The following is a 26,876-nucleotide window of genomic DNA, read 5'->3' on the forward strand; positions in this document are numbered from 1 at the left end:
GAGGGCAGCAGCGCTCCTCGAGCCGTGCGGCTGCACTACCCAATTATTTTTCGCTAGATGGCAGCAGCGCTCCACCAACCGGGCGGCTGCAGTACCCAATTATTTTCGCCAGATGGCAGCAGCGCTCCACCAACCCTATGCTGAGCACTGGCACCGTGAGCACGGGCCGAGATCCCAGCCCAGTTTACACCACCGGACCACGGGAGCTGCTCGCTGCGGCTGCAGGGTTCACATTGCTCTGCCCTTTTCCCACTCGCAGCCCAGGCATTAATACTTACTGCCTCCGTATACAAAAGCACCCACGTGGCTCAGGCTGTTAAATCCTTTCTGTATGACGCATTCCGTTTCGCTGTGGGAAATAGGGGTGCATTTGCTCTGTATGCATTTCGAAGCACGTTAGTAACAGCGATTTTAAATATATATTTTTTTAAATAGAAGAGATTTTGCAGGAGTGCACTTTTTGAGTACAAAAAAGCGAGTGGTGTAAATATGTGTGGCTTAGGAAAAGCTCATACAAGTTTTTCCCTGCACAAGTAAGCCATTACGAGCTGTTGCACGGTTTAACCTCTTGAGCTCATAGCCGTTCCCTGTGACGGGAAAGTGAGGTGTTACCAGAATGAAGGGGTCCGGAGTACGCGGCAGGGCTGGAAGGTGGGAAAGGCAGCGGGGTCTTTCCTCCGCCTGCCTTTCCCCGCCCCGCCCCCCCCCCCCCCCGGTAGCCGCTCTCGGCACAGCCCGCACCCCGCCCATGACCCCCGCAGAGACCCGGGGGCCGGCAGGCTCGCAGGAGCCCGCGGCGGCACCAAGCCCCTGCCCGCCCCCGCGCAGAGCGGGAGCCCCAGCCCCGCCTCGGCCGGCTCCGGGCCGCGCTGCCCGGCCCCGGAAGGTGGGTTCATTTCCGGCCCGCGCGGCACCCTGGGGCGGCCGCGGTGGTGCGAGACGTTCCCCGGGAGCCTGGAAGAGTGCCGGGCCGGGACGCGCGGCGGCGCGCTGGGTGAGCGGGCGGGCTGCGGGCGGCCGGGGCCGGCGGGCGGGCCCGGCGGGCAGCGGCCGGCTGGTTGTCACGTGGCGGGCCGGCGCTCGGCCGCGGCAGGGAGCGCCGGGCGGCGGCGGCGGGCTGAGGCGGGCGGCCCGGCCGGGGACCGGCGGTTCCCGTCTCCCCGGCAGTGACAGTGGTCAGCGGGCTCCTCACGGTGCTGCCTTCTTTATTTCTCGGAGCTGCGCTGCTGCCTCAGCGAGGCGGTGAGGAGCGGCGGCGGGGCGGCCCCGGTGCTCCCTTGCGGCGGCGGGGCCCGGGAGGGGGGTCAGCCCGCGGCGCCCCGCCGCCCCCCCGCCGCCTCCGGGTGCCCGGGCAGCCGCCGCAGCCGCCGCAGCTCTGCGCGGGGCTTTGTCTTTCCCGCAGCCGCTGGCTGGGCCGTGGCAGCGGGCTGGGGCCGCAGGGGCTGCCTTGGGGCCTGCGGTAACGCTGTCGCAGGGGGGCGGCTCAGGAGCCTCTTCCCGCCCCTGCGAGCGGGCAAGGGAAAGGAAAGCAAGCCGGCGGCTGGAAATCCCCACCCCTCGCCCCCGAGTGCTGATTTCTTTAAAAAGTATTACAAAGGGCAAGCGTTGAACTACCGGGGAGGGTTGGGTGGCAGCAGCTCAGGTGTCTCGCAGATCCTCCGTCGTGACAGTCAGCTCCTGGGCTGGAGCAGCCGAGGGGAAGAGGCCTTTGGATTTGCTTCCGAGTGAAACGGGGCTGTTTGTTTTTTTCTTTGTACCGAGATTCATCCGGAATTGTACGTTGACAAATCAAGGGGAGCTAAACTAAAGGTCAGTCTAGATGTTACTTTTCCACATATGCCTTGTGCTTGTGAGCCAGACTGCTGACTACGGAGGGATAAGTTTTGTACTTGCCGAGGGCCCACGGGGCTCCGTGTGCCCGCTGCTTCCAAGTGCTGTGCTGCCGGGGAGGAATTGGTGGTCCCTTGTGGTTATGCAGCCAGGCCTGCTGGGCGCTTAAACCAGCGCATCCAGTCGGACAGTATTATTTTTCTAGATTGTAAACGAGGCTGAGGTTTAAACCCACTTAGATTTCAGAGAGCTCAGTCACACTGACAGAGCTGGCACAGAGTTCCCTTGTGACTCCAGATTTCAGTCTTGTTGAAAGGCTCCAGAGCCTGCTTTGGAAGTCACTTGGCAAGGCACAGCTTTGCCGTGATCTTTGTATTTGAATTCTGACTGTAATGCCAATGCCACATGTTAACCTTTCTCCAGCAGTTATAAAAGCAGAATGAGCGTTAAGAATCTGATTACCTTTTAACTAAATTCAAAACAAAGTTGAGGGATGAAGTGACTGGAAGTCCTGCACATCTGACTGGGTATTGCTGCCGTGCATGTTATCTGCCTGTCTACCGATTGTTCCTGCCTCTTGTTCTGTTGTGGTAATTCCTTTGGGTAATGCACTGGGCTCTAGATGTAGTGCATCTTGACTTCCTCCCGAACCCCCGAGATGTTACCGGTCTTTGCCTTCCTCACGTTTCACAGGGCGTGGGAAGGCCAGAGAGACTGGAAGCCTCGGCTGTTCTGTGTGGAGAAGCTGTCAGCCTTCTAAGAGAGCATGTAGCCAGCAAGCGCATTGTGGTGCTTTGATACCGAGCTGATACCACAGGCCTCAGTCTTTTTTTTGTGAAAAGGGATCACAAGGAAATGTGCTGATGTTGAAGGGGGAAAGGTGGCGGGGGAAGAGGTAGGAGGCAGCTTTCAACCAGTTTTAGGCTTAACTCCTGTGTTCCTAAAAATGGTTCTGGTCTTTGAGGGGTTTGCTTTTGGCTTTTTGCCTTAAGCTCATCTACCTTTCAGGGTAACGCTTTCTTGGAAGTTGGAAACGGTCCTTCTGGGACACCAAGCCAAACCCCGTACATGGGAGGGCCGCTTAGCGTGCTGCACAGTGTATTTTATTCCCTGTCGGTCACTTGACCCCAGCTGTACACGCTCTCCCTGTTTGTTACGTTCTTACCCTGCTGGCTGAAAGATTCTGTCTTTTCACTTCCTCAGCTTGCCACAGGCCATAACACTTGTGTGTTCATAGACCGCTTTCCTTGCTCGCCACTTTCAGATTTGAGCACTGATGCCACGGACGTAACAGGAGAGCAGCAGCAGGATGCAGAGCACAAGCCGTTTAAACAACTCTTGGATAAAGCTGCCAGTCGTGTGACTCCAGAAGCCGACAGACACGGTAAGATGCTATTCTGCCATTCTTGGATGGATGCTCTCATAGCCTTTCCATCACCGTATGCCTGCTATGAGATTTGTGGGAACAAGGGACGGCTGAATTCAGCGCGTTTTAAACACCACAAACTCTTGAAGAGTTTATAGGACACAAATCTATTACACTGGCAGATCAGACAAGCTCCTCTTTGTGTGTATATATATATATTATACCCGGTACTTTTGCGAGGCAAGTCTTTGCCTGGTCCCTCTGAAATTGGGAGAAGGACTCATTGATGCATTTCAGGAGCAAATCTGCTGAGTGAACAGGCTTTTCCTACTAGAAATCAAGCAGCTGCTCTGGCAAAACTTGACTTTGGTTGCATCTTTAAATCCTAGGAGGCTGACAAATGGGATGAGCTGGTTAAAGAGCCTGTCTCCAGGGAAGGCTCCACTGACCTGACCCTTAAGCCTAAAATTGCATCTTACTACGTTTGCTTGGTGTGTGTTAATGCATACCCGATTAATAGATTTCAGTTGATTTATCAGGTACAAGTTGGAGTAAGTGGTCCTTGGCTACATAAACCTCTCCTCTGCATTTTTTTACATGTTATGACTTACTGTTGTACTTCAGTACAAACCAGGAACGATTCCGGTAGTGTTGCAATCTAACAGTAATGCTGTCCCGACTTTGTCTTTCTAACATGTGGGGTCCTTACTATCTGTTGTGGGAGATAGTGTAGTTCTGTGTATTAGTGTGAACTAAACTTGCTGATTTGTTGCAACTCAGATTTAACTTTTCTGTTCTTAAAAGCTGAAAGGCTAAACTAAGCCAAAAGCTGAACAGTGGGTCGGTACTAGAGCTTCTCCTGTTGTCACCTCACTTCGGTGACAGCGTTCTTACTGTTGTGTCATTTAGCAGCCTTTCTGTATTCAGAGGCTGTGGCATGATGAATGTAATGTCTGGGGTCAAACCCCGCTTTCCTGTATCTAATTCCCTTTTACCCTTACTTATGTTGCCAGTCTCCACTGGGATTACTCGGTCTGAACCGGTTGTTCTCTCTCCTTATATTTTCAACGGAGAGGAAGAGAAACTTGCAAGGAGCAAACAGTCTCATCCAGGAGAGGCATTCTGAAAGCGATCAAATTGCATTGCATGCAACGAGCAATTTCTTCTGCTGTCTGGAAAAAGTACATAGCTAGTTTGATTTCCACCACACATGTGGTTAAGTTAGATTGGAAGTGTCCACTCCATTGGAAGTGAAACTCCACGATTATCAGTTTCTGTTAGTAACACTTGATGTTGTCAGTTATTTAAATGGCAACGACAGCAGTATTGACTGGTAAAGGAAAAATCCACACAGACGTGGGTACCGCTGGGCTTGCTTTAGTCACGACTCAGAGCTGGGCCACCACCCCAGCGAGTGGCAGAGAACCAAGGGATACAGCACAGCTTATATACGCTTACCGGATCATTAGTGCATGTCTGAAGTTTTTAGGAGTTTTCTTGGACCTGTCACCTCTGCGAATCCATCGCCTGACTCTGTCCTAGGTGATGGATCTGTTCCGTTCCAGTCTGTGCCTTGGTTCCAGGCTCCTCCTCGGATTTTGATCTTCTTTCTGCCTGTTTTAACAAGCACGCTTAGTCTTTAAACAAGCAATTCCTATTCACATATACCAATTTTCCTAAAAAAGCCTGTGTTTCTGAGAGCACCTGTGTGCACAAGTTGATATCTGTTGCTTCTCTGTTCTCCCACTGATTAACTGGACTTGGTTTTAAACCAGCCCTGGATTAGGGCTACGCTAGGGATGAGGCCTGGTTCTGCCACTTAGCTGCTTCGGCACTTCACGTTTCTGAATTCAAAACACATTTTCTTTAACATTAACCTTAAATTTAGCAAAGCATACCTAAATATTATGGAGTAGTATGCGGACACTTTTTCTGATCATAGTTACATTAAAATAGTTAATAGCTTAATGATTTCTATGGTAGGTTGCATTCTGTGCTGGGATGTCATCTCATTAATTTCCATTGGATGGCGATAGAGGATTGAGTTTTTAATTTTTTTTTAGTATTTTTATTTCCTGTTTCCTTCCTTTTAACATGGGCCGAGTTTTCCAGTGTCATGTGTCATATCTGCATGCAAGTCGAGGACCACGTTAACAGCATGCAACTTTGTATGTGGGGTTTTATGTACTGCGGTTTCTTTACAGTATCTAAGCTGTGTGCAGTACCTCTGGGCGCTCTCTGAGACAACTCAACAGGCAGCTACTGATTACATTCAGAAAGCTGTTACTAGTTGCTGTATCTTGAAGGACTCCATGCGTTGTACAGGTGGTGTTCTTCAAATGGCAGGAATCATGGCTTTGACAAAGCATAGGAATTAAGCTGCATTCTTCCCGACACTATCTTTTAGTGTAATTACAGGATCAAAACCCATACTGGTTGAATTCTTAAGTGTACTCTCAACTTGTTTGAATGTTGTAAGCTGTACAAAGTAAGTCTCATACAGTGGTTTAAGAATGGGTATATTTTCCTAAAAGTTTTTATTTGCTTGATCATAACTAAACTACCATAAAGAAGCGAGGTTAATGATTGATTTTCATGCATATTTCATACTTTCGAATTAAAATCTCTTTTTTTCTATGGCTAATACAGATGTCTTTAATACTCACTTCTGTCCACCTGTTATACCTCCCAATCTCAACAAAGAGGGTCCTGATAACATTTTGTCCCCTCAGCAGTGTCTGACTTATCACCTGTCCCGGCCTTAGTTATCCAAGAATCCACCTTTTTGAGGCTCTTAAGAGGGTAGTGCGGCGGTGCCTAGACAGTGAGCCTTACAGGGCTTTTGTAATCCAGCAGACTTGGTCCTGTCCTTCAGGATTTGTGAGTGAAACAGCCTGGTTTTAAGGGGCCTCTTCTAATAAGAACCCATGTTTTTGAAAATTTTGGACATGCAGTTCCTTGGCTCACTTACTCCAAACTCCAAAGTTTGCAGACCTTTGGTATTTTTTTTTTGGTTTTTGGGAAAACAAAGGTCCTGTTTGAGTTTTCTGGAGGCACGTCTTGCCCTTTGGCAGGTTTCAGCTGTCACCAGCTCTCATCTCCTCTGTTACGAGTCCCTCTGCAGCCTTCTGCACTTAAGAACATAAAACTCCGTGAGTTTGTGCCCCAGTTGTACTGCGGCTGCACATTCAACACACAGAGCGAGAGCTCTCTGACTTCTTGGCGGCTGTGGTCTGGGAGCCAGTAACGCTACTGCACATGTGCCAGTACAGGCTGGGAGGTGAAGGGGGCCACAGCAGGCCTGCAGAGAGGGACTTGGGGGGTACTAGTGGGTCAAAAAATGGACACGAGCCGGCAACCTGTGCTCGCAGGGCAGAAAGCTGACCATATCCTGGGCAGCACCCAATGAAGCATGACCAGCAGGTCCAGGGAAGCGATTCTGACCCTCTGATCTCGTGACACCCACCTGGAGTACTGCATCCGGCTCCGGAGTCCTTGGCAAAGCGGGTCCAGAGGAGAGCCACAAAAACGATCAGAGGGCTGGAGCACCTCCCCTAAGACAGGCTGAGAGAATTGGGGTTGTTCAGCCCGGAGAAGAGGCTCTGGGGAGACCTTATTGTGGCCTTTCAGTACTTAAAGGGGGCTTGTAAGAAGGATGGGGACAGATGTTTTAGTGCAGCCTGTAACAACAGGAGAAGGCTTAGTGGTTTTAAACTAAAAGAGGGTAGATTCAAACTAGATATAAAGAAGAAATCTTTATTAAGAAACTTTCATTGTAATGGGCTTCTGCTTAGCATTGCCTTCGATAACACAATCCTCAAGGGCAAAACTGGCCTGACCTGAAATGGAGAATTGCTATGCTCCCTTTTAAGCACAATTTTTCCTAGTTATTTCCGGCGTGTCCTTTGACATGCTGGGATGTAAGTACGTCTACGCTCATTCTGTTTAAATGGCACCAGCCAACATCTACCACTGAAGTTTCTAAATCTGCAACTGAACTGGCCTGTTGGGTTTTCCCTGCTGCTTTTGGAGAAGCCATGCTTCTTTGGATGCCTCCGTTACCAGTGAGGCCTATCATGGGACTGCAGTCTCTCTTTTGGCCACAGCAAACTATATACTGAAAGAGGAACCCCTACAACATGGATGTACAGCATAATGTATGTGGTATGGGACCTTTATAGGCATTAAAGAAAAAAAAGACCATTTTATAGCTAACTGAGCACACTTCAAGGAGTTTTGTTCCTCCTAAATCTTCTCCTATCTCCTGTGCCACTGTATCTCTGATAACTTGCTTGTTTGTCTTTGATCCTTAGCCATTCCCCAACCCCCTTCCTGCAGTATTGGTTGTTTTCTGAGAAATACAGATTATTAAAAACAAACAAGTACATAATGTGGGATAGATGTCTAACTATTGAGCTGATGGTAAATCATTAGTAACAGTAATAATCAGAAAGCTTTTTCTAAAGCATGATACATTCATTACCAAGCTTCAAGCAACTAAATACATTGATCTGGAATTTGCTCTATTTCCAGCAAAACAAAACATGTTCAAGTGAGAAATTCAGCTACACCCTCAGAATGTAATTAACATATGATTTTTCAGATTGTATTTAATTTATAAATATGAAATTTGCATCTGGGAAACAGCATGCTCATTTGCATGTGATAACCATACCAGAAGCACAAACAACACTTCTGCAATATATGCATCAAGAGGAAAAAAAACCAAAACCCAAACAACCAAAATAGTGAGATCAGCCCTCAGGACTACTCCACAGTCATCAAACAAGGCAGCGTTCATCAATCAAGGGCATTCAGCTTTGCTACCATTTATTACACAGGCTTGTGTTCTGCAACATAAATCCTGTCTATTAAAGCTAAAAGGTTGGGGCAACAACTGCTGGGGAATTCCATCATAATGAATTGCTGTTGAATTTATGTTTTAAATTTCATCCAGTCTTATGTTCCAGGCCCATAAATATTCAACGAGTCTTGTAAGTCCTTGGAAAGAAAATATTAGACCCATGCAAGCAATTTTAGGTATAATTATCTTTCAAGCAACTTCACTCAAATTGTTTTGTATTTAAGACTAATCTTTCTGTTGTCCTGCAGCCCTAATTATAGTATTTATCTTCCCCCTTCAAAGCCCCATTTCTTATCCTAGGAGCTTTTTAAGCAAGGCACACACACCTCAATGAAGTACAGATAAAGCTCCAAAAATAGCACTTGTTCTGTTTGCAGGAAAAACCTGCATTGTGCATTTACCCTGCGGCTAATCCTGTATTTCAGGATCTTGAAATGTACTGTTAATTAATCCAGTTACACGCATTTTATTTTGCAATTAATTCTGCCATTGAATCCCCAGGAACTGAATGAAAGAAATGGACCTGTACAATGGGTATACTATGCTCTTTCTTTTCTTGGCGTGATTACTTCAAAAGTGGAGGCAGTTTGGTAGTGTGTGGCAAAACCCAGCTAGAGCCTGTGGTGCATGGAATAAGAGCTTCCTGAATTAGGATTTAATTTTAATTAGCCCTAAAGCATACACATTAAAATTTTTAGAGTTCGTTTGTACATTCCCATTACAGACTTAACAGTGTATTCTCTATGAACACTGATTCTGTGTTAAGTCTTCCCATTTTTGTGTGGTCCCACGCAAAAAGACCAGCAAGGATCCACCAGTCTTGGCTCTGCTGTTCTCCCCGGCAAGGAGAGCCAGCACTGCACTCCCTGCCTCTGCTTCTGCCCTGCCGTGGAGAGCATTAACAGGTAACTGCTCTTACCCCTTACAAAGGGTCTCAGTAGGAAGCAGGGGGGTCTTCGCTCCCTAGAGTGAACAGAAAACTTGTCAGACTCTTGTCCTTTGCCGAACGCACAATCAACAGCTGGCTCTGAACACCAGCCTTTGGAAAACAGGTTGTACTGAAGTTGCTTACCTTAGCAACAACCAGAGTAACTTAGAGGTGGACTATGCAGTGTTTGGAGGGATATAACGTAGCTTGATAGAACTGGGGAAAGGATTTAAGGAAAGCAATAGTCAAGCTTTTCTCTTTGGACCCATTACAGCTAATTTTAGAAATGGAGAGGGTTTCAGAGTTCTGAAGTCGCAAATGAAAGAAACAACAGCGGAGGATGACTGTGGCACTAAGGGTATTGGCACATTCTTTCAATATTTTAGAGTGATATATCAGAAGATTTAAAAGTATTTGTGCTCCTGATGCAATTAATTTACCGTCAACTTAGCCTGAGTATTAAGCAACCCAGTCATCTGCAAATGCTACTTTCATGTTTAATGAATACACAAGCACTTCAGTCTTCTTTTTCAACATATTTTCTCTTGTCTGTTGGGTTCATAACCTGTCCTGTCCCTTTGTCCCCTCAGTCTTTTTAATCTTTTGGTCAAGAGCCATTCCACATGAAAATAAAGAAACAGTTTTGTCAAAGGCTTGTCAGCAGAGATGGGTGCTTCCATGTGGAAATCAGTCATTTAATGGCTCAGTGGGATCTGAGCATTTTTTTTTTTTTTCATTAAGTTGCCCAAAGTAATTTCATCACTCCAGGATTTATTTCACTTCCACTCTTTTCTGCCTGGTTGGTCCAAGCCCAGTTGCTTTAATGTCTGAAACTTAACCCCCATCTAAGAGCAGGGCTCTACAGCCTTGCACATGTTCCAGTGTTCCTAGATGCAACAGGTACCTTTAATTCTGTCTGACGTAGCCAAAGGAAAGTCTTGATCTTCAAAAAATCTTGATTGCGTTTAGAATTTTAGAGTAAAGGATACTATAAAAAAAAAAGACACATGGTCCCCAATATAAGAGCAAACTCTAAGATAAAACTAGTATTTCAGATTTTTTAAAGACAGTGTAAATTTTCTAGAGAGCTAGATAATTTTAATGTACAATTTAGTCCTCTTCAAATGAACCATATTTTCATCTAGTAACTATTCCATGTCATTCCTATGGCATCTGATTTTATGTATTGAGGCACTTGAAATCTCTCATCCTTTCCAAAAATGTAGGCCAGCATTTCTTTTGTCCAGTACCTGAAAAATGGTTCTAGAAATTCATTTTGCCTAGAGCATTGCCTTTAAGTTAATTTAAAACATTTGTTTAAAATTAAACAATACATTTTAATAAGAACAGCAGAGAACATCTGGTTACTGAGGCATTATAGTTGTGGACACATGACCTGAAACAGCCTATAGAAAGAACATCCCAACAGCACCTTTTAACCCTTCCTCCTCCAGAAGCAAGTCATATCACCTCTTTATGATATTTATGATTCTTGCAATTTCCATTCTTGTGTATTTCAGCACAAATCTTCTTAAGGCGTAAGTCCTGCTATAACTATAACCTTGCTAGGTAGAGGTCACGTACTTCATTTATTTAATTCAATCATGTTACCTCAGGCACTGAAACTAAAAGCCCCTCTACTGCCTCAGAAATTAATCCCTGCCATTGAAAAGCTGTGCTGTTATTTTAGAGGCTTTAATGAAGTGAAATGATTTACAGAATCTTTAATTTAATTTGAGTAATATATCACAAGGTTATATGCTTGGAGCATAGCCTTTGCCATCCCTTAAAACCTCCTAGCTTCTTCCCTATTTTTTTTTTTTCTTTTAAAAATAAATTTAACAGTAGGAGTTACCTGAAATCAAATTAAAAAAAATACAAACTCCTGCTTAACTTGTACAAGTGTTCACAACTTACCTCACCCACTGCAATGCATGGCCAAATCACCTTGCTGTCTGTGAACCGCCATGCTTGCCAGGGGCAGTGCCTACCCATCCCCTTCACTAGCCCTTGCTCTCGTGGGTCCATCTGGTGAACACAGCTACAGATGAGGAGCAGCAGAAGCGTTCCCCAGGCTTTAGCCACAGTCCAGCTTGCATTTTCCCCCCTCAACAGCACTTTGTTTCTTTGTTACCAAATTTTCTTTATTTAAATACATTTAAAAGTATTAAGAAATGCATCATTTTTGCTCTACTGTCTTGAGAAGGAAATGTAACCTGGTTATTCTACAAAAATTAACAATAGGTAACCTTCCTTTAATTGAATAAAAGTTTGTTTCCTGAATCACAGCAAACCAGGTTTCTACTTTAAGCAAAAACAACATGATGGCTTGATCTCAAATCCCACAGAAAACTGTATCCATCCTTAGCTTTGCACAGTGTAGGTGTGTAAGAATCAGAATGTTTATTGGGACCTTCCTAAGGTGTCACACTGGATCACCTGATGTAAAATGTGTTCCTGATCCACTACAGTTTTCACACAAACAAATAACATGCATGCAAGGACTTCCATTAATGTTTCTTAATATTAGAAGATTTCTGGGAAGACAGAAACTCAATGATGGGAAGCGGGGAAAAAAACAATGAAAGACAGGAGATGAAATGGGCACTTCCACGATGCTCTTGCAGCAGGTGTCACATAACATAGATGCTATTCTCCCAAACATCCTCTTAGTTTTGCCTGGAAATGCATGTGTTCCTGTTCCCATCTATTTTTGGGAAGGCCAGAAGTGCCCCAGAGCACTATAATTATCTCAGTCAGAAATGTCAGAAGAGTTTACAGCTGAAGTAGGTGTCTGCCCAAACAGGAAAATCAGGTACAGCCTCAGGTGTTGGAGAGGTATGACAATCAAGTTGCTGCACACAGTTATCAGGGGAAGATTTGGGAATATGGCTGTACTAGCAGAAGAGATTTGTGTAGCATCTCTGCTTTAGAAAATAAAATGAGTCATATTATCCCTCTAGGCTTTAGCTTCAAGCTATTAAAGGCTGAGAAGATAAACTTATTTTAACCAAAACCTTTTTGCTTCATCTGTTGGAAGGAAGAAAAGCAGACAAGCCCTTCAACATAAATGCAATAATGAGGATACACTTGTGATGCTTTCCCTGCTTTTCTCTTTATTTATTTCCAGTCTTCCCTGCAACACATTCCAAGGTTAGAACCTTTCTACTGAGTAGCCTGATATAAGTGAGGTTTTAACAAGCAAAGTCAAATTTTGTTATGGCAGCGTTAAAATTTAATTACGTTGAGTTTTATGTGTAACTGAGTATCCATATATGGCAAGAAGTGAAAACTACATTTTCAATAACATATTTCAACTGGCAGTATCTTGTTGAGAAATGCAAAAAACCCCTAAAACATTATTAAAGAGAGTAAGCCTTGCAAAGACATTTTGGAAGGACTAATGGCTTAGACCTCGAGTTCAGATTTGGGGAATGCTGAATACCAAATAGATGCCCAGCTACAAGCAGCTTTCATGTGTGTCTTTCCCCTGACACACCAGGGCCTGATATTCACTGGAATTCCCATCTCCCATTGATTTTATTAGGAATATTGGCTGTGTGGTACAGCTTTGAAATCAGACTTTTGTGTCATAATCCAGGCACTCAACACTAACTACTGCTTTAAAACTGAGGATTTAAAATGTTCCATTTTGTTAGTCCCCTGTATTTTCCAGAGAAACAGAAAATTCAGAGAAATCCAGATTTTGCAGAGTTGCGACAACATGCACGTAATCTCAGAGCAAAAGGCTCCTTCTCTGGCCTTGGGTACACCAGCTTCCTCCATGGAGTGAGGGATAGTTGTGGGCTGATATGAAAGCTGCAAGTATCCATTTGCAGAGCAAGCAGATTAACACCGTAAGCCACCAAATCATTTCCACTGTGTATATATGCAACTGCATAAGCAAAACACCCATGTTTTGCTGCATATTATACTCCTTTATTTTTGAATACAATAGTTCCCTTGGCATTATTAGTAAATGAACAGTTAGTTCATTTCATCTGAAAGACTAAACAAACAGGCACTATCAATAAGAATAAATCAGATTGCAGCAGTACTTTCAGGTAGCTGGTAAAAATAATATTTTAATCAAATAACTCAGCTGTAACTGCCATGAACTACTGGGAAGGTTAAGGCTGTGGCTCAGTATCCTAGTGAGAAAACACACAGAATTATTCAAAGCATGCAATTTAGTTGCCAGTCACTTGACTGGGATTAAAAGCAGAAGATGGCAGAGCTGCTACCCCTACCACCAAGTTGAAGCCACCAACAAAACAAAGATTAATAGAATATTCTGAAACACCAGCCATTTAGAAAATTTATTTTTTTCTTATTATTTAGTCCAAAATGAGGAGTAAGCCCACTTTTAAGACTCTGGACTATGCGAGATGTGAGTTTAGTTCTCAGCTGCAGCATAGACTGCCTGGTGTGGACAAGCTTGCACAGGAGATGACCGGCCCCGTTTCATGGGACTCCTTGCGAGGCAAAAGTAACAGGAAAGTCTGAGCTGCTCAAATGCAGCGACACTAAAACCACAGTGATCGCTGCAGGTAGCACTATTTGGATGTGCTCTGCTGTAGCTAAAATTAGAATCTAGCTCTGAAGGATTTAGTGCTCAGTGAACTCTGTGTCAGGCCTTTTCATGGGCAATGAGCAATATACAGTTTGAAATGTATTCTTTGTTAATCTCAGTGAAACGAGAAATAACATGACTGCAGTCTGTGCACTTGCACCACATTAGAACCAGTTCTTAGCATGCCTTAGATGTAACAGTTCCTATTCAAAGGAGTAAGAGCAGAGAACGTTATTTTTTGCCTTTTCTTTCACAGAGAGCCTTACCCAGAGACTGCCGCCTTATTTTTTTGACACCAACATGGTCATCTAATTCAAACTTATGCAGAGCAGAGACCTTCTGACTTCCTACATCCAGGCTGGTGGCAGCACCTGAACCAGAACATTGCTTCCAGAAAAACATCTGAAACCACAAGCAACAAACCTGTTGCAATCCTTGATGACTTGTTCCCTCACTACAAGGAACTCCCTTCTGGTTCTGCATTTGTAGAGCTACAGCTTCATACCCTGATGGTCATGTCTTTGCCTATGGATTAAAGATTCTGTTAAATTTATGATTCCCACCTGAGTGCTTAGGGGTTGTGATCAAAGCACCATGAAATTTCCCTTCGATACATGGCATGGATTGCACTCTTTGACTCTCTCGCTGTCTCTCTCCGAGATGCTTTCCAATCTTTCAATCATTCCCCTCTCTGAATCCTCATCAGTTCCTGAGCCAGCGTGTGTGTGAGACAACAGCTGGTGCAAAGAGGAAGGTTAAGTCCTACACTTCTGAAAATGTTTCACTTCTTTATTTTGCTGCCCAATACCTGCTAGACCTGACAATTCCGCACAGCTATGCTGACTACATGGGTCTGTTGAGGACATCAGCTTTGCCAGCTGTTCACGGATTGGACACCCACTCTGCCTCTGCTTCCCGAGCTGTGGGACTGGTGGGCTGGGCTGACAGCCAGCTTGTAACTCCGTCCATCTTCATGAGCTCCACTTTCCAGGCAGCTGCTGGGGACCAAGTCCTCTCTCCAGTTCATCGGTGCATGGCCACTAATCCTAATGTTGCAGCTCCAAAACCAAGAGGAGAATTAGCTCCCCGGCAAGTTTTAAGAACACAAAACCTGTCCATCTGTGATGGAGATGCACAGCCCAGCCCTGTGCCTTTGGGAACTGGATCTGCAGCAGAGGTGTAGAGAGCTTTATAGCAAGTGCTGGGGGCCATGATGCCTGTGAAGGACCTTGAAGGCTAAAGAAGAAAGAAAGTAAGATCAGGTTGGCTGAACGCCTGAAGAAAAACGGGATATGAAGCAAGGCCGGAGTGGATGTGCAATACCACGTCTCGGCTGCTGGCTGAAAACATAAGACTCACAGAGATAAGAAAGAAGAGAGGAAAAAAAATACAAGAAGTTCAGTGCATTTGTAGCTTAGTAATTAACCAATTATATGTAGCCAAGAAGTGTGTGAACAGTATTGATTAACCAATGATGTTTTAATATGTTGCATGTGAACAATGAATGAGGATATATAAGCATGGGGTTTAGACTAATAAAGGGTCTTCTGGTCGGATTCAGGAGTCCATGTCTTCACCTCCTCACAGAGGTAGCGCACAGGGTGCTCTCAGAGGTCTTTTAAGTCTTAACAACCTGAACTCTTTGCTAGAGAATATCTGATACCAACTAGACCAAACTTACCAAAAGGATATGGTAATAAAGGCGGATTTTGATTGTGGATAATCAGCACAGAGTTGGAGGGTTCTAATAACAGTGACAACAGATATAGCTACCAGCAACTATCTTGGTAGTCATTAAAAAAAAAAAAAAATAAGAAAAACTTTAATAAAGTAGTGTTTTCTAGGCAAGAGACCAGTTGGAAGTGTTGCACTTTTCTGTAAAAATTGAAAGAGACTATCCCCCAAATCAAACTGCTTTTCAACTGAAATAGGCATTTGTAATTAAAAGGAAAAATAGCAGGAAAATCGATTGCCATGTACATGGCTGCTTTCCCCCCAGCAGTAAGCTGCCCACCCTCACTGAGCGGGGGTGTGTGGGGGGTGCTGCCCTGGGACAGAGCTTGGCTGTGCACCCCCACCCTGCAGCCCCCTGCCTGGCCCAGCCCCAGGGCTCCCGCCCCTGCTCGCCTGTCTGTCTCATAGCCTGACCTGGGGAACAGCTGTTTGCTGCAGCCACAGCTCGGAACACGTGGATGAAAGATGTTCTGGGCACAAATCAGTGTGATCACAGCTTGGTGAGGATAAAAGATGCACAGGCTCAGGAGGGCCAGGGAGCCCAAGCAAACCTGTAAGAAAACAGGTCTGTCACTGGGGAGCTGACACCTACCTCGCTGTGCCAGCGCTCGCCCTGCGCCCAGCTCTTATAGCTTCGGATTGGGGCTGCATTTTGTATTTTTAAATTATTATTTTATTTTTTTTTTATTTGCTACAGTGCTAAGTACTGTTGGGGAGAAGGGTATATGCCCACGGTACTGCTGTTTCCCTCCCTTTTGTCCCATGAGGTGTCTGTAGGTCCTGCTTCGAAATGGGTATGCACATAAGTACAGCCTATGCCAGGCAGTCTGCAGGAAGGCTTAGCTGCAAAATAATGCCAGCCATGATATAGCTCACAAGACTTTAAAAAAACCCAGGTAGTTACTATATATTGTATATACTAAAAATTAGAAGAGATTTAATCTGTCATTAAAATCATTGTCACTACAGGAAAAAGCTCTGTGGAATATTACTCTCTATTGACTTTGATGGGAAACTGTATTTCTATTGAGTGAGAAATCAGGAGTGGTCTTTTGTCCCATGAGCATCTGCTTTCCAGTAAGATCTTTAATTGACTTCTACATAAAGATTATGAATGAATCAAAAACTGGTTTATGCAGCAACCAGTGACACATTTTTTCTCTTCCACACCAAATGTTTAAATGTCAATCTATTAATGTAGCAGATTGCCCACTGGAAATAAGGATGCCTTTGGAGGCTTGGAGCACAGGCTGTGTTCCTTATTAGCCCCTTCCATTTGTTACGTTGCATTTTAGTTGATATTGAATATTCATTTCCATAAGGTAAAAATTAAAAAAACCCCAACCAATCACACAGCAAATCAAGACTTTATGAGCTGAAACTTCCCCTGCTTTGCAGAGCTGTAACATCACCTGGGCTAGCCTGCCCCTCGTATTTTGGTGCTTCACACAGCTCAAGAGCTCAGATCTGATAGCAACAGGTAAGGTTAAAGAAAGGAACGAAAACCAGGTGGAAATTATTACTGCCTTGCTTTTTTTGGCACCATATGTAAAAGAACTGTATTCATGTCAGATTCCCTCAAACACAGCATGAGATGACGAAACACCTCAAGAGAACTGAAACGTAACAGCAGCCTCCAATCAACTGGAAGAGAAACCCAAAAAGATGCTTTCCTATACTGTATGTATCACATACCAGTTAGAGGTCTAACGGCAACCAGTGCCTCCCTCTCCAGCCCCTGCAAGGGGAGGCTTTCTGCCTATTGTCAACGCTGTCCTCCCTGAGCTGTCCCCAAATATAGCTGCCAGTGACCTCCGAACCACTGGTGCCATCCAGCCAGGCATAGTTTCCAGGAGACTCTAGGAAGAAGGCAAGCCCCAAGACCTTCCTGCTAGCTAGTGAAAACTTAGCACCATCAAGAAGGCAAATTATTAACAATAACCTTTAAAAGGAAGTTACTGTTAGTAACTTGTGTCCAAAAACCTGTCCCAGCCTCTTGGCTAAATGCATGCAATGAATCAACACACAAGGTTCAGATATCAGCCTTGCTCTGCATTTAGGGGCAAATATAGTCTAAACAGCCAAATAATCACGCTATCCTCTCAATACATACCAAATTTATTGTCACTGCAATATTTCAGCAAAGGCACTTTTTGAAGGAGGAACGGGCCGCAGAGCAATTAGGATGAAAAAGAGTTTTGGCTGCCTTTGGCTCAGCAGCTCTCATCTGTCACGGAAGGAAATTTACGCTGCTGCAGAAAGCCCGCATTAAAAGGCTGGGAGGAGAGCATGCACCCCCAGCTCTTGGGTGTTGCAGTGGCCAGAAGTGTCTCTGCAGTGCCAAAAATACACATATGGAAATCACATTTTTTTATTAGTGCTACTATCACAGAAAATAATAAATAGCCTTCACCTCTCCCATCACAATTAGTTCTTTCTGTCTCACGTTTGTAGTAGTAGTTGTCCCAAAGATTCACAAGAATATTGCATGAAGCAGTTCCTTTTGGACTGGCCTAAGGTCTCCTCACCTCTGTGGCTCCTGCTTGAGACCCACCGGCTTAACTGCTACAAGAGTTAAGAGCCTGACTCCTCCACTGCAACTCTTTACTCCCAGGGACAGTCCAAGAAAGCATATTCTCCAGCAATAAAATTATAGCCATGTGGTTTGAATTCATTGAAGCCTAGAGTTACCTCCAGATTGCTATTTATCTTCCAGTCCAAACAAGTACATACCTTTCCTTGGGTATTTTGGCTTTAGATGATGAACAGTGACGATAAATATAAGGACAAATGGATGAAACCTACTATCTGTTTACACAGGATGGGTAAACATAGGACTAGCTCTATTACTGCAAGAAGCTTAACTATGTACCTGTCGCAGCACTCTCCAAACTATCAAGCTACAACAAGGTCTTTTACCATCACGTACCAGCACACTCTTCATGCCAGTCCCTCTGCTGTCTTCTCCTAGTCTCCCCTCATCCACAACACTCACATGCTCGCTCTCTGCTTCTTCCCCCTCTCTCTTCCTCAGCTGCTCTCTCTTCATTGGCTGCCCAACCACTTAACTTAACCAGCCACAGCTGCACCTTATCTACATCGGCCAACCCGCCGCCCCTGAAGCCAGCCCACAGTTGTATATTATCAATGCTAATTAACCCAGCTTCATTCCACTACATGCACCTACCTTGAAAAGCACATGTGGTTGCAGAGCCAGAGCCTAATCTGGAGACACAGTTCACTCCCGAGTGCCCTGGCCAAGACAATGCTCAAGACACCACCACAGCCCCATAGATCCAATACATTTATTTGTTGTTGGTGGTGTTGTATTTACTGCTTTTTATTCAGACAACCATCCACAGAAGTCTGGACTCTTAATTCCCAAGCAGCTGACATACACTCCATCAGCTGTGGATGCCCCCAGAGTCACAATGTTCTGACATTTTAATGTTGAATTGCCAGAAAGCATTCTCTGTGGCATAATTCAAGGAGCAGCATGGGCTTATCTGCAGCACAGCTGGGCTTCATGGAGGCTCCTGCTCATCACGCTCTCTCCACTTACATGGACTGAACACTTCTTAACCCTGAGAAGTTTTGGCTTAATTGACTGCTCTTTCTGAATCTTTTTGGAATTATTTTGCATTTGTTTCCTCACTTCTTCTAGCTGCTGCTGTTTTACACTGTAATACCCTGCTCACAACTGCAGGGTTTCTAGCAGCACCCCCAAACGGCAGGCTGGACTCCTTGCAGTGTGAGAGGAGTTGCAAAAGCCTGCAAGATCTGATCGCTTGGGTCTTGCCCACACCAGAAGCGATGCCACTTGTGACTGACACAGCTGTGTGCCACCTTGGTGCAAACACAGACAGACTGGACCACAGGCACTTCACACACACAGGGTTATTCACATATGGGAAAGGAAATCATTCAGTAGTGTAAGTCCTTATAACGTTATAGCTGTTCATAACAGGGACTGAAGAGCTGAAAACGCATTGCGCATTCCTCCAAAGCTAAACTGGTGTGGAGAGCACCCTGTGGCTGAGTTAAATGCTGCTTATTAGGCCTGACACTATCAGGTTCCCACATTATCGCTATCAGAACCCCCAGTCTCTGGAAGATCATGTCAGTTGATGCTTTGCTGCTCCTCAGCATCGTCAGTCTACATCTGTGAAGCCCCTCTAGGAGTTACCATGAGTTTCCCCTTTCAGAAGTGTGTGCTGGGGCAGCTGGAGGCTGCTGCCTTCACTGTGCCATAATGACAAGGTGTACGAGGAGAGCTGGGAGGAAAGGGAAGGAAGGACACAAGTAATCTTGTAAAGCTGCTTAAAACTTAGCCAAACAACCAGCACACGGGAGCCCTTATGACTTTGCATCTTAAATATTGTGTGGACTGTTGTTCTGAGGAGGCAGGATAGAAATCCTAGGAAAAAAATAACCTGGGAAGTAGTGGGTTCATTTTTTGAGCTCCATTGTACAAAACTCGTTTCTTTAACATCCATCCTGTCAATGGAGAGTTTGAACAGCTGAGCCGAAATCTACCCCTTCCCTTGGAGCAATTTGCAAGCCACACCTGGGAGGAACACTCCCCGACATCCCTAGCAGCTCTGACAAATTTTGCAATGCCAGGTAAACAGCAGGACCTGAGTAAATGGAGAGGCTGTGTTACATCAGTCTCTTCTCAGATCACAAGCACCTGGAGCATTAAAAAGAAAAAAAAATAATTCATGAGACTGATCTGTTGCATCTATGAAAACACTAAAAGCTGAGAGGGACTGTAGTTCATTTTTCAGTGCCAGTAAATAGGTGTGTTTGTATCTCCTGTCTTCTACATACACCCACATTGTCTGAAAAGCTGTGGTTTTTCTTGGATCAAGACTTAATTGTCCTGAGTATTTACTGCCCATATCTACTACCCAAAAACCACATTTTTGTTTTTTTTAATGGGGTCAACACCCTGAGATCAGGAAGTCAAGTTAAATAATTCATAGCTATCCCCTTTTACAGAAAACAAGTCTATTCTCCCACTTCCCCACACCCCATATTGTTGTTTTTACATTATCTGTATGAGCATTGGCAAGGAGGTGGGGAAAAAAAATGTCAGGACATTGTAAGAGAACTTAATGAAGTGGCTCCAAATATTGTATCAAAATAAATGAAGTGATTAATGCAAGAGCTCATCCCAGGTGCCTTCTACAGCAGTAACTATTGTGTGAGCAGCACATTTGAGGAGATGGGGATGGATGGATGAATACAAAGGTGCCACTCCAGCACATTACAGAGCAGGGAACAATGGGCAGCCTGAATTACGGTATTTAATTTGAGTCCAGATACTCAGAAGGAAAACAGCAGGTGGTAAAAGAGGAGGAGGAGAAATTATCAGCCTTTCTGATCTCACTTAGCTATTTTGCTTCTGCTTAGGATGGAGGAAAATGGGCTGATTGCATGCCTGCATCTTCTCACTCCTGTGCAAGCCCGGTTGTGTGGTCTGGGTAGCCTGGTGACAGCCAGCAGCAGCAGAGCTGCTGGCCTCCCACTAGGAGGAAGACACTTGCTTGGCACTTGCAATCACCAATTATCTGCCTTTTATTAAAAATATGTGCAATAGCATGCAATAGACATGGCCCAGAGCCAGAACACCTGGGCCTGCTGCTGCAAAGCTCTGAGCTGCAGCCTGGTCCAGGCCCAGCTCCAGCAGCAGATGCCATTGGCCTTATCTTCAGCACTGAACCTGCATCGGGTTTGGTTCAGTGGACCTTTTGGGTTTGCCAGCACTCAACAGCTGCACTCAGCAGAGACCTCAGAGCTTGGCATGGGAAAAGCCCTGCTAGGGTCCATGCTAGAGCCCTGCTTTTGCAGATGTGGCTGCTTGTTCATATCCTCTTGATGACACAGGGGTAGCGCTCCCACTTGCTGTGTGCACTTGTGAGATGGACCTTTATCTAGACACAGAGCCATGCACAGGGATTCAGATACCAACAGGTTACCTATTATCAAGTTGCTGTGCTTTCCTGTCACTGTCAATAGCTAGGGGACACTTGCTATTCCCTGGCTCTTTGCAAAATACCTTTTTATTTCCTCTCTCTACATGGAGAATCCTTCACAACAGTACTACCTTTCTGGGAACGACGTTGAGTGCTCAGGTAATGCACAGCGCCATCAACGAAACTTTTGTTCAAGATTCCTTTAGCCCTGTCCCTGCACCATTTAACACTGGCTCTGTAAGAGGCTTCCCAGCTCTTCTCATTTGTGAGCAGGGCCGCAGCCAGTAATGCAGCAACACCTCTTCTGCAGAAGCCACTGCAGCAGCACCGAGCTGCTGGCAACCAGGAGTCAGGGTGCAACAAGTTCCTGCCAGCTGTGACAGCCAGAAACGGTGACATTAGAAATCCAGGTGGGGAATCAGCAGCAAAAGCCATTACCACTGTTACCTTTGATTGTAAATGCCCCGTGTGCTGCTGCTCTAATTTTCTCTATGTATTTCCCTGTAGGTCTGGCAGAGAGAAAACAAGTGGCTGGCGCTTACCCTACGCCCCCCGCCCCCATCTCTGCCACCCACAGCAGGCTCAACAAGTGTCCTTCCCACCTCGGGAGACAGATCCTGCACCCATCAGTGCTGTCCGTCAAGCCTCTCCTAACCCAATTGCAATTCACTGGCAGCTTTACTTGCAAATTCCCTCTCTGAACAGCTCATGCTAAGAACCTTAACATTCCTGCAGATTCAGAAAGGGGATTTCCAACAAGCATTAGGAAAATTAAACTTCTCAAGAGCTGTCTCAATCTGACAAGGTATTTCTAGCTCTTCAAAGTATGGTAAGTGAAAATATTAAAACGGGGATGGGTAAGTTTGTAGTAAGAAAATTATGAATTACGGCTAGAAACAGGTACAGTATAAGTCTACTTCGCATACATGTAAGCATACATATATGTATATATACATACAGAGAACCACATGAGTATGTCTTGTTTAAGGCTTCCTTCTGGCCTATAATACAAAATTATAATCTCCCACCCTTTGCTTCCATCCAAAGCCAAAGCAGCAGGTACGACTAACGAGCGGGGCATTTCCTTCAGAGATTTGTGCTTTGCAACCGCATTATATACGCCCAACACAGCCCCATTGGGAGCAGACTGGGAGCTCGTGATTAAACCAGCAACCTTTCACCAAGGACACGTACTGTGCTGGTGGGAGCCCGAGCCAGCCCAGGCTGGGCTGAGGCAGGCAGAAGGCAGGTGAGACACAGCCCAGGCCCTCCCAGGCTGAGCAGGTGACACCCAGAGCCCTGCAAATCCTACTACAGACCGCACTGTTCCTGACAGCTCAGGTCTGCTTTCAGGGGTAGCTGGGCACTCTGCAGTACACAGACAGGCTGTTGACACCTCCTGAAGCCCAGAAATGGCAGTGTTTATTGCTGTTCCCCTTCCCAACAGGTCAGGCCTCCCTTGTCCCAGCTTAGCTAAGTCCCCTTTTGCTCCTTTCTCCCCCTCTCTGCCACTTTCTTTTTCTCCATCCTCTACAGAGCTTCCAAGCCTATGTCCCAAATGGAGGAGAGGCCGTTTATAGCCCAGGCCATTGCTGGGGGGTAGTGGTGAGAAGCTGAGCCAGGCTTTCAAGATGTAAGGGTGTGACTCCAAAGAGGAGAGGGTAATGTTATATTTTTAGGAGCATCAAAGCAGCATAATTCAGCTGTTAGCAAATTTTTCTGCACTCTGGCACATCTCTTGCTTCAAAACCTTGAAATTCCCCTGGATTAAGACCTGATTTGAGTAATGGTGCTCAGATTGTCTGTCTGTCCTCTCTGTCTGCTGTTGCTTTGCAGCCATCATTCCCAGTAGCCTCACAAATCATTATAATTGGGTTGGAAGAGCATCCTCTTCAATTACAGTCCCTCATCACTGATGCTTTAGGAGTGGGGGACACTGGTGCTATACTAGACCAGGGGACAAAACAATTAGAAGAGCTGATTAAAAATCCTCTTGGCTCTTCAGGGGCCGGCCGGCATGACCATGTGGGGGCTATGCAGTGTAATGAAAAAAGTCTTTCTGAGCTTGCGCCTGCAGCCTGCCAAAAACGCCTCTTTAAGCTGTATGAATTGGTCTTGCAAAAGACACATTATTAGAGTGCTGTATTAAAGCTACCGTCAAGCCTGTGCAGAGAGCTAGGTACAGAGCTAGGTCTGATCAATACTTGGGATTTTTCAATATTACAAAATATTTTGTGTTAAGACATGGCAGCCTGACACTATTTATTTAAGGGAGAAACACAAAAGCAATTGATTTGACCTTGATATTCTGACTGGCAGAACAGAAGGGAATGCCAAACACTAAGAGCAAAGCTATTGATGAGGCCTGAGAGGGAGGACTGACAAAAATACCCTGTAAAAATTATTAATGGCAGAGAGGAGCACAGTGATTTGGGTTTTTGGCTTGATGACAACAAGATGGAAAATGGGTGTCCGCAGTCAGTCAGACAAAGGATTTGCTGGAGAAACGGGGGCACATGGGATTGTGCAATATCACTTTCCACCAAACAACATGGCCCTGCTTGTGCAGCAGCGCAGGCAGGGCACAGTCCTGCAGACTTTAATCTAAGCAAACAATCCAGAAGGCGCAATAGAGGAAGCAGAGGCACATGGATTGTCAGTGCTGGGAGAAGAACTAAAGCTCTTGGGGACCCATTTAGCACCTGCTCTTAAGCCCACACTTCTCTATTAATACCCAGTGAGATACCGAAGAGGTTGGGCAGCCCTGAATGCTCACACAGGCAGAGGCAATTGGTGGGTGATACCTATCAGTTCTGCAGTGGGGCCTCGTGGCATAGCACAAGGGGCGAGCTGCTCAGAGTAAACTTGCGATTTTGATGGCTCACTGAAAGAAAGTTGCTCTGTGCTTTTCTCCTGAGCATTGCCACACAGGGACGCAGCTGGGGCTCAAAGGACCAGCTCCTGGAACTGGCCTCTGTATAAGCAGGCCGAGATGCTAATATGCAGGAGCAGATGGGGGATAAGCTGCAGTGAAAATCTGTAGCTACCACTGCACCCATGCTTCTGCTACAGGCGGCTGGATACATCCAGCGTGTGCTAAAGAAAGCAGTGCTCATGAAAAGTATAGCCCCCTTACTTCTATCCTTATTTCTCCTCTCTTCTGTTCATCTGTGCTTACTGAGCAAAATGTTGAAAATGGGACTCTTAAATCATCTTTGCAGTCTCCTGTCATCTGGGCTGAGCAGTGAAGCTCTCTGGTTTTTAGGTCATTAATATGTTAACTGACTGTAGGAAGCTCTAGTTTAATTATTAGGAACAAAGGTCTGAACATGAATAAGCAGAGTCCCTTACATTTCAAAATTGCAAAATTTCTGTGCTCGTAATACTGGTTTGAGTTCTGCCACTGAATTCAGGAACCAAATAGGTAATATCCAGCCACTGTCAGTGTGCTGGCACAGCATCAGAGTTAGAGAAGTGTCTGTGATTGCAGAAGGGGAATTCAACAGGTGGCCTCATTTGTACCACCAAAACAAGGAGCAAGTGAGTTCTGGTAGATGGTGCAAACAAATGTGGTTCAGTACTGAACATGTCCCTCCAGGCTCTGGGGGCTGTCTTAAGGAGACAGATGCATGAACTTGTCGTATGTAATCTACCAGCCATCCTTCCAATGTGACAGGAATTTTTTAATGAGCATTGGCAGTACATACAAACAGAGTAGCAGTGCTGCTTCTCCAGCCATTAATATTACATATGTGGGCTGCTTAATTTGCTGTTCCTTCCAGAGCTGGAGCAGGAAGTCTGCATAATGAAGGATTTGTTGACAGAGGTCTTCATATCAAATCAGCAAAAAGGTTGAAAATTATACAGTTTCAGGCATACTTGCTTGACTCATGTAACCCTGGCCCTCCTAACACTCCTGATTATGGACACAATATACCAGGTGCTGTGCTCTGCTCTTCTCAGGCCATTATTGCTGCCATTTTTTAACTTCATCTATTAAAGCTCTCACTAAGAAGCCAACCAGCACACTCACCAATGTCACAGGAAAGAGGCATTATTTATGCACAAGGAAGATGATGGCTGTTGGAGACCAAACATCCATTCAGAAAAGTGCTTAAACATATGCTTGATGTTAAGTGCATAAGCAGCCCCTCCCGGGAGTTTTCAAACAGTGAGAAATTAACTAGAAGCAGAACACGAATCCCATCTCCTCAGCACTTTGCAGGTGGTATCCTACCTTGTTTTAGAGCTCTCCTGGTCTCCTACCTGTCCCCAGGAGGAGGCTCATTCTGAGGCCAGACATGGCAGTGAAGAACAGTTAGTTCTGCTACCCCTGCGTAAGGAGCTCAGGTTGGCACCATGTAACTCTCCTGCAGGACACAAGCCTCTACTACTACAAAACAGGTATGCTTTATCATCAGCCAGATTCTACCACACATGCTCTTTCTCCTTCCTCCAGAGGCCAGACCACACTGCCCCTCCATCCAGCCACCTCTCCCACACTCCTCAGGGCTATTTAACTACTTAGCAGGAACGAGCTACAGCTGCACATCATCCATGTCAATCAACCCACTGCCTTCATTGCTCTACACGCTGTCTTCTGTACTTCTGACAGTGTGGGCTGGTAGTAACATAGAACTGATTTTCTATGGTAGGTATTGTACTGTAGGCAGTTAGCATGTGTTGCTGCAGTGCTCTAATGCTGTGCATGGATAGAATATAGTACTACAATAAACACAGAAATATGTGACAGAGTTCCTGGGCTTTCAAGGACTAAATAAATTCATCTCTGAGAGATTGTTGTTTTTTTTTTTAAATGCTTGTGCCATTTCCTAAACACAATATTTGGCAGTGATAGCTCCTTGCATGAGTTAATTCTTCAGTGATGCTTACTGGACTCTGGTTGATCAATACATACATGAGTCCAACAGACACTCTCTCCTAAGTGACACACCTGAAACACTTGGAAATTGTAGTACATTAGTCTTTAGCTCTCACTAAGGATCTTCCACAATGAAGCAGCCCCTCAGACCACAGGGGAATGAGAGCAGCCAGTCTTGGAGAAGCTGAGCATACACAGAGCTGAAGTGTTTCCAGTGTGATCATTTCATTTACATCTCATTCGTCATGGAAACGAGGTGTGAAAGTAGTTTCTAGAGCTACTTAGTGCAGGCTGCACATCGATTTAATACCTATTCTGTTTTTTCAAGTCACTTAACTCTGTAGAACTATTGTTCCAAAACAATTACTTAGCTGCCTTGCTCAGACTTTGAATTCCCTGCTGTATTAATGCAGCTTGGTCTAAACCACTACATATTTTAGACTGCTGAAGGGGAAGCTTTTAAAATGAAGGAAGACAGTAAAGAACCAGCTTACCTGATTTATAGGACAATCGAGTTTCTACTCCTGATTGTATTAATATATAAAGAAAAGCCAAAGTGCATCAGATATATTCTCTTCTGTTAACATGCCTGTATCAGTCTAGCTACTCACATGAAAAGAGACTTAAACATGAAAATAAGAAGGCAACCGCCAAAAAAAAAAAAAAAAAAAAAAAAAGTAACACACAGAGAAGACCTATCACTATTAGCAGGGCTCTTTAT

At 45.1% G+C, this 26,876-nt stretch overlaps 1 protein-coding gene across 12 annotated transcripts; it reads left to right on the plus strand.

Moving 5' to 3' along the window:
- Positions 1-718: 718 nt before the first annotated feature.
- LOC129736322 (dihydrolipoyllysine-residue succinyltransferase component of 2-oxoglutarate dehydrogenase complex, mitochondrial-like) lies at positions 719-15,117 on the plus strand. 12 transcript variants are annotated; one of them, XR_008732740.1, is made up of 5 exons: positions 719-994; positions 1,762-1,809; positions 3,034-3,214; positions 3,586-3,691; positions 3,736-4,381. XR_008732740.1 is itself a non-coding variant. In XM_055713560.1 (4 exons), exons 1-4 carry the CDS (start codon positions 749-751, stop codon positions 13,871-13,873), a joined length of 531 nt encoding a protein of 176 aa, XP_055569535.1. In that variant the 5' UTR covers positions 719-748; the 3' UTR covers positions 13,874-15,117. The 12 variants fall into 12 exon arrangements, 3 of the variants coding, with proteins under 3 accessions (XP_055569535.1, XP_055569543.1, XP_055569529.1); XM_055713560.1 differs by lacking the exons at positions 3,586-3,691; positions 3,736-4,381 and adding an exon at positions 13,818-15,117; XM_055713568.1 differs by having other exon boundaries at positions 3,586-4,381.
- The last annotated feature ends 11,759 nt before the right edge of the window (positions 15,118-26,876 follow it).

This window comes from Falco cherrug, chromosome 1 (genome assembly GCF_023634085.1).
Source record: "Falco cherrug isolate bFalChe1 chromosome 1, bFalChe1.pri, whole genome shotgun sequence".
Classification (NCBI taxonomy): domain Eukaryota; kingdom Metazoa; phylum Chordata; class Aves; order Falconiformes; family Falconidae; genus Falco; species Falco cherrug.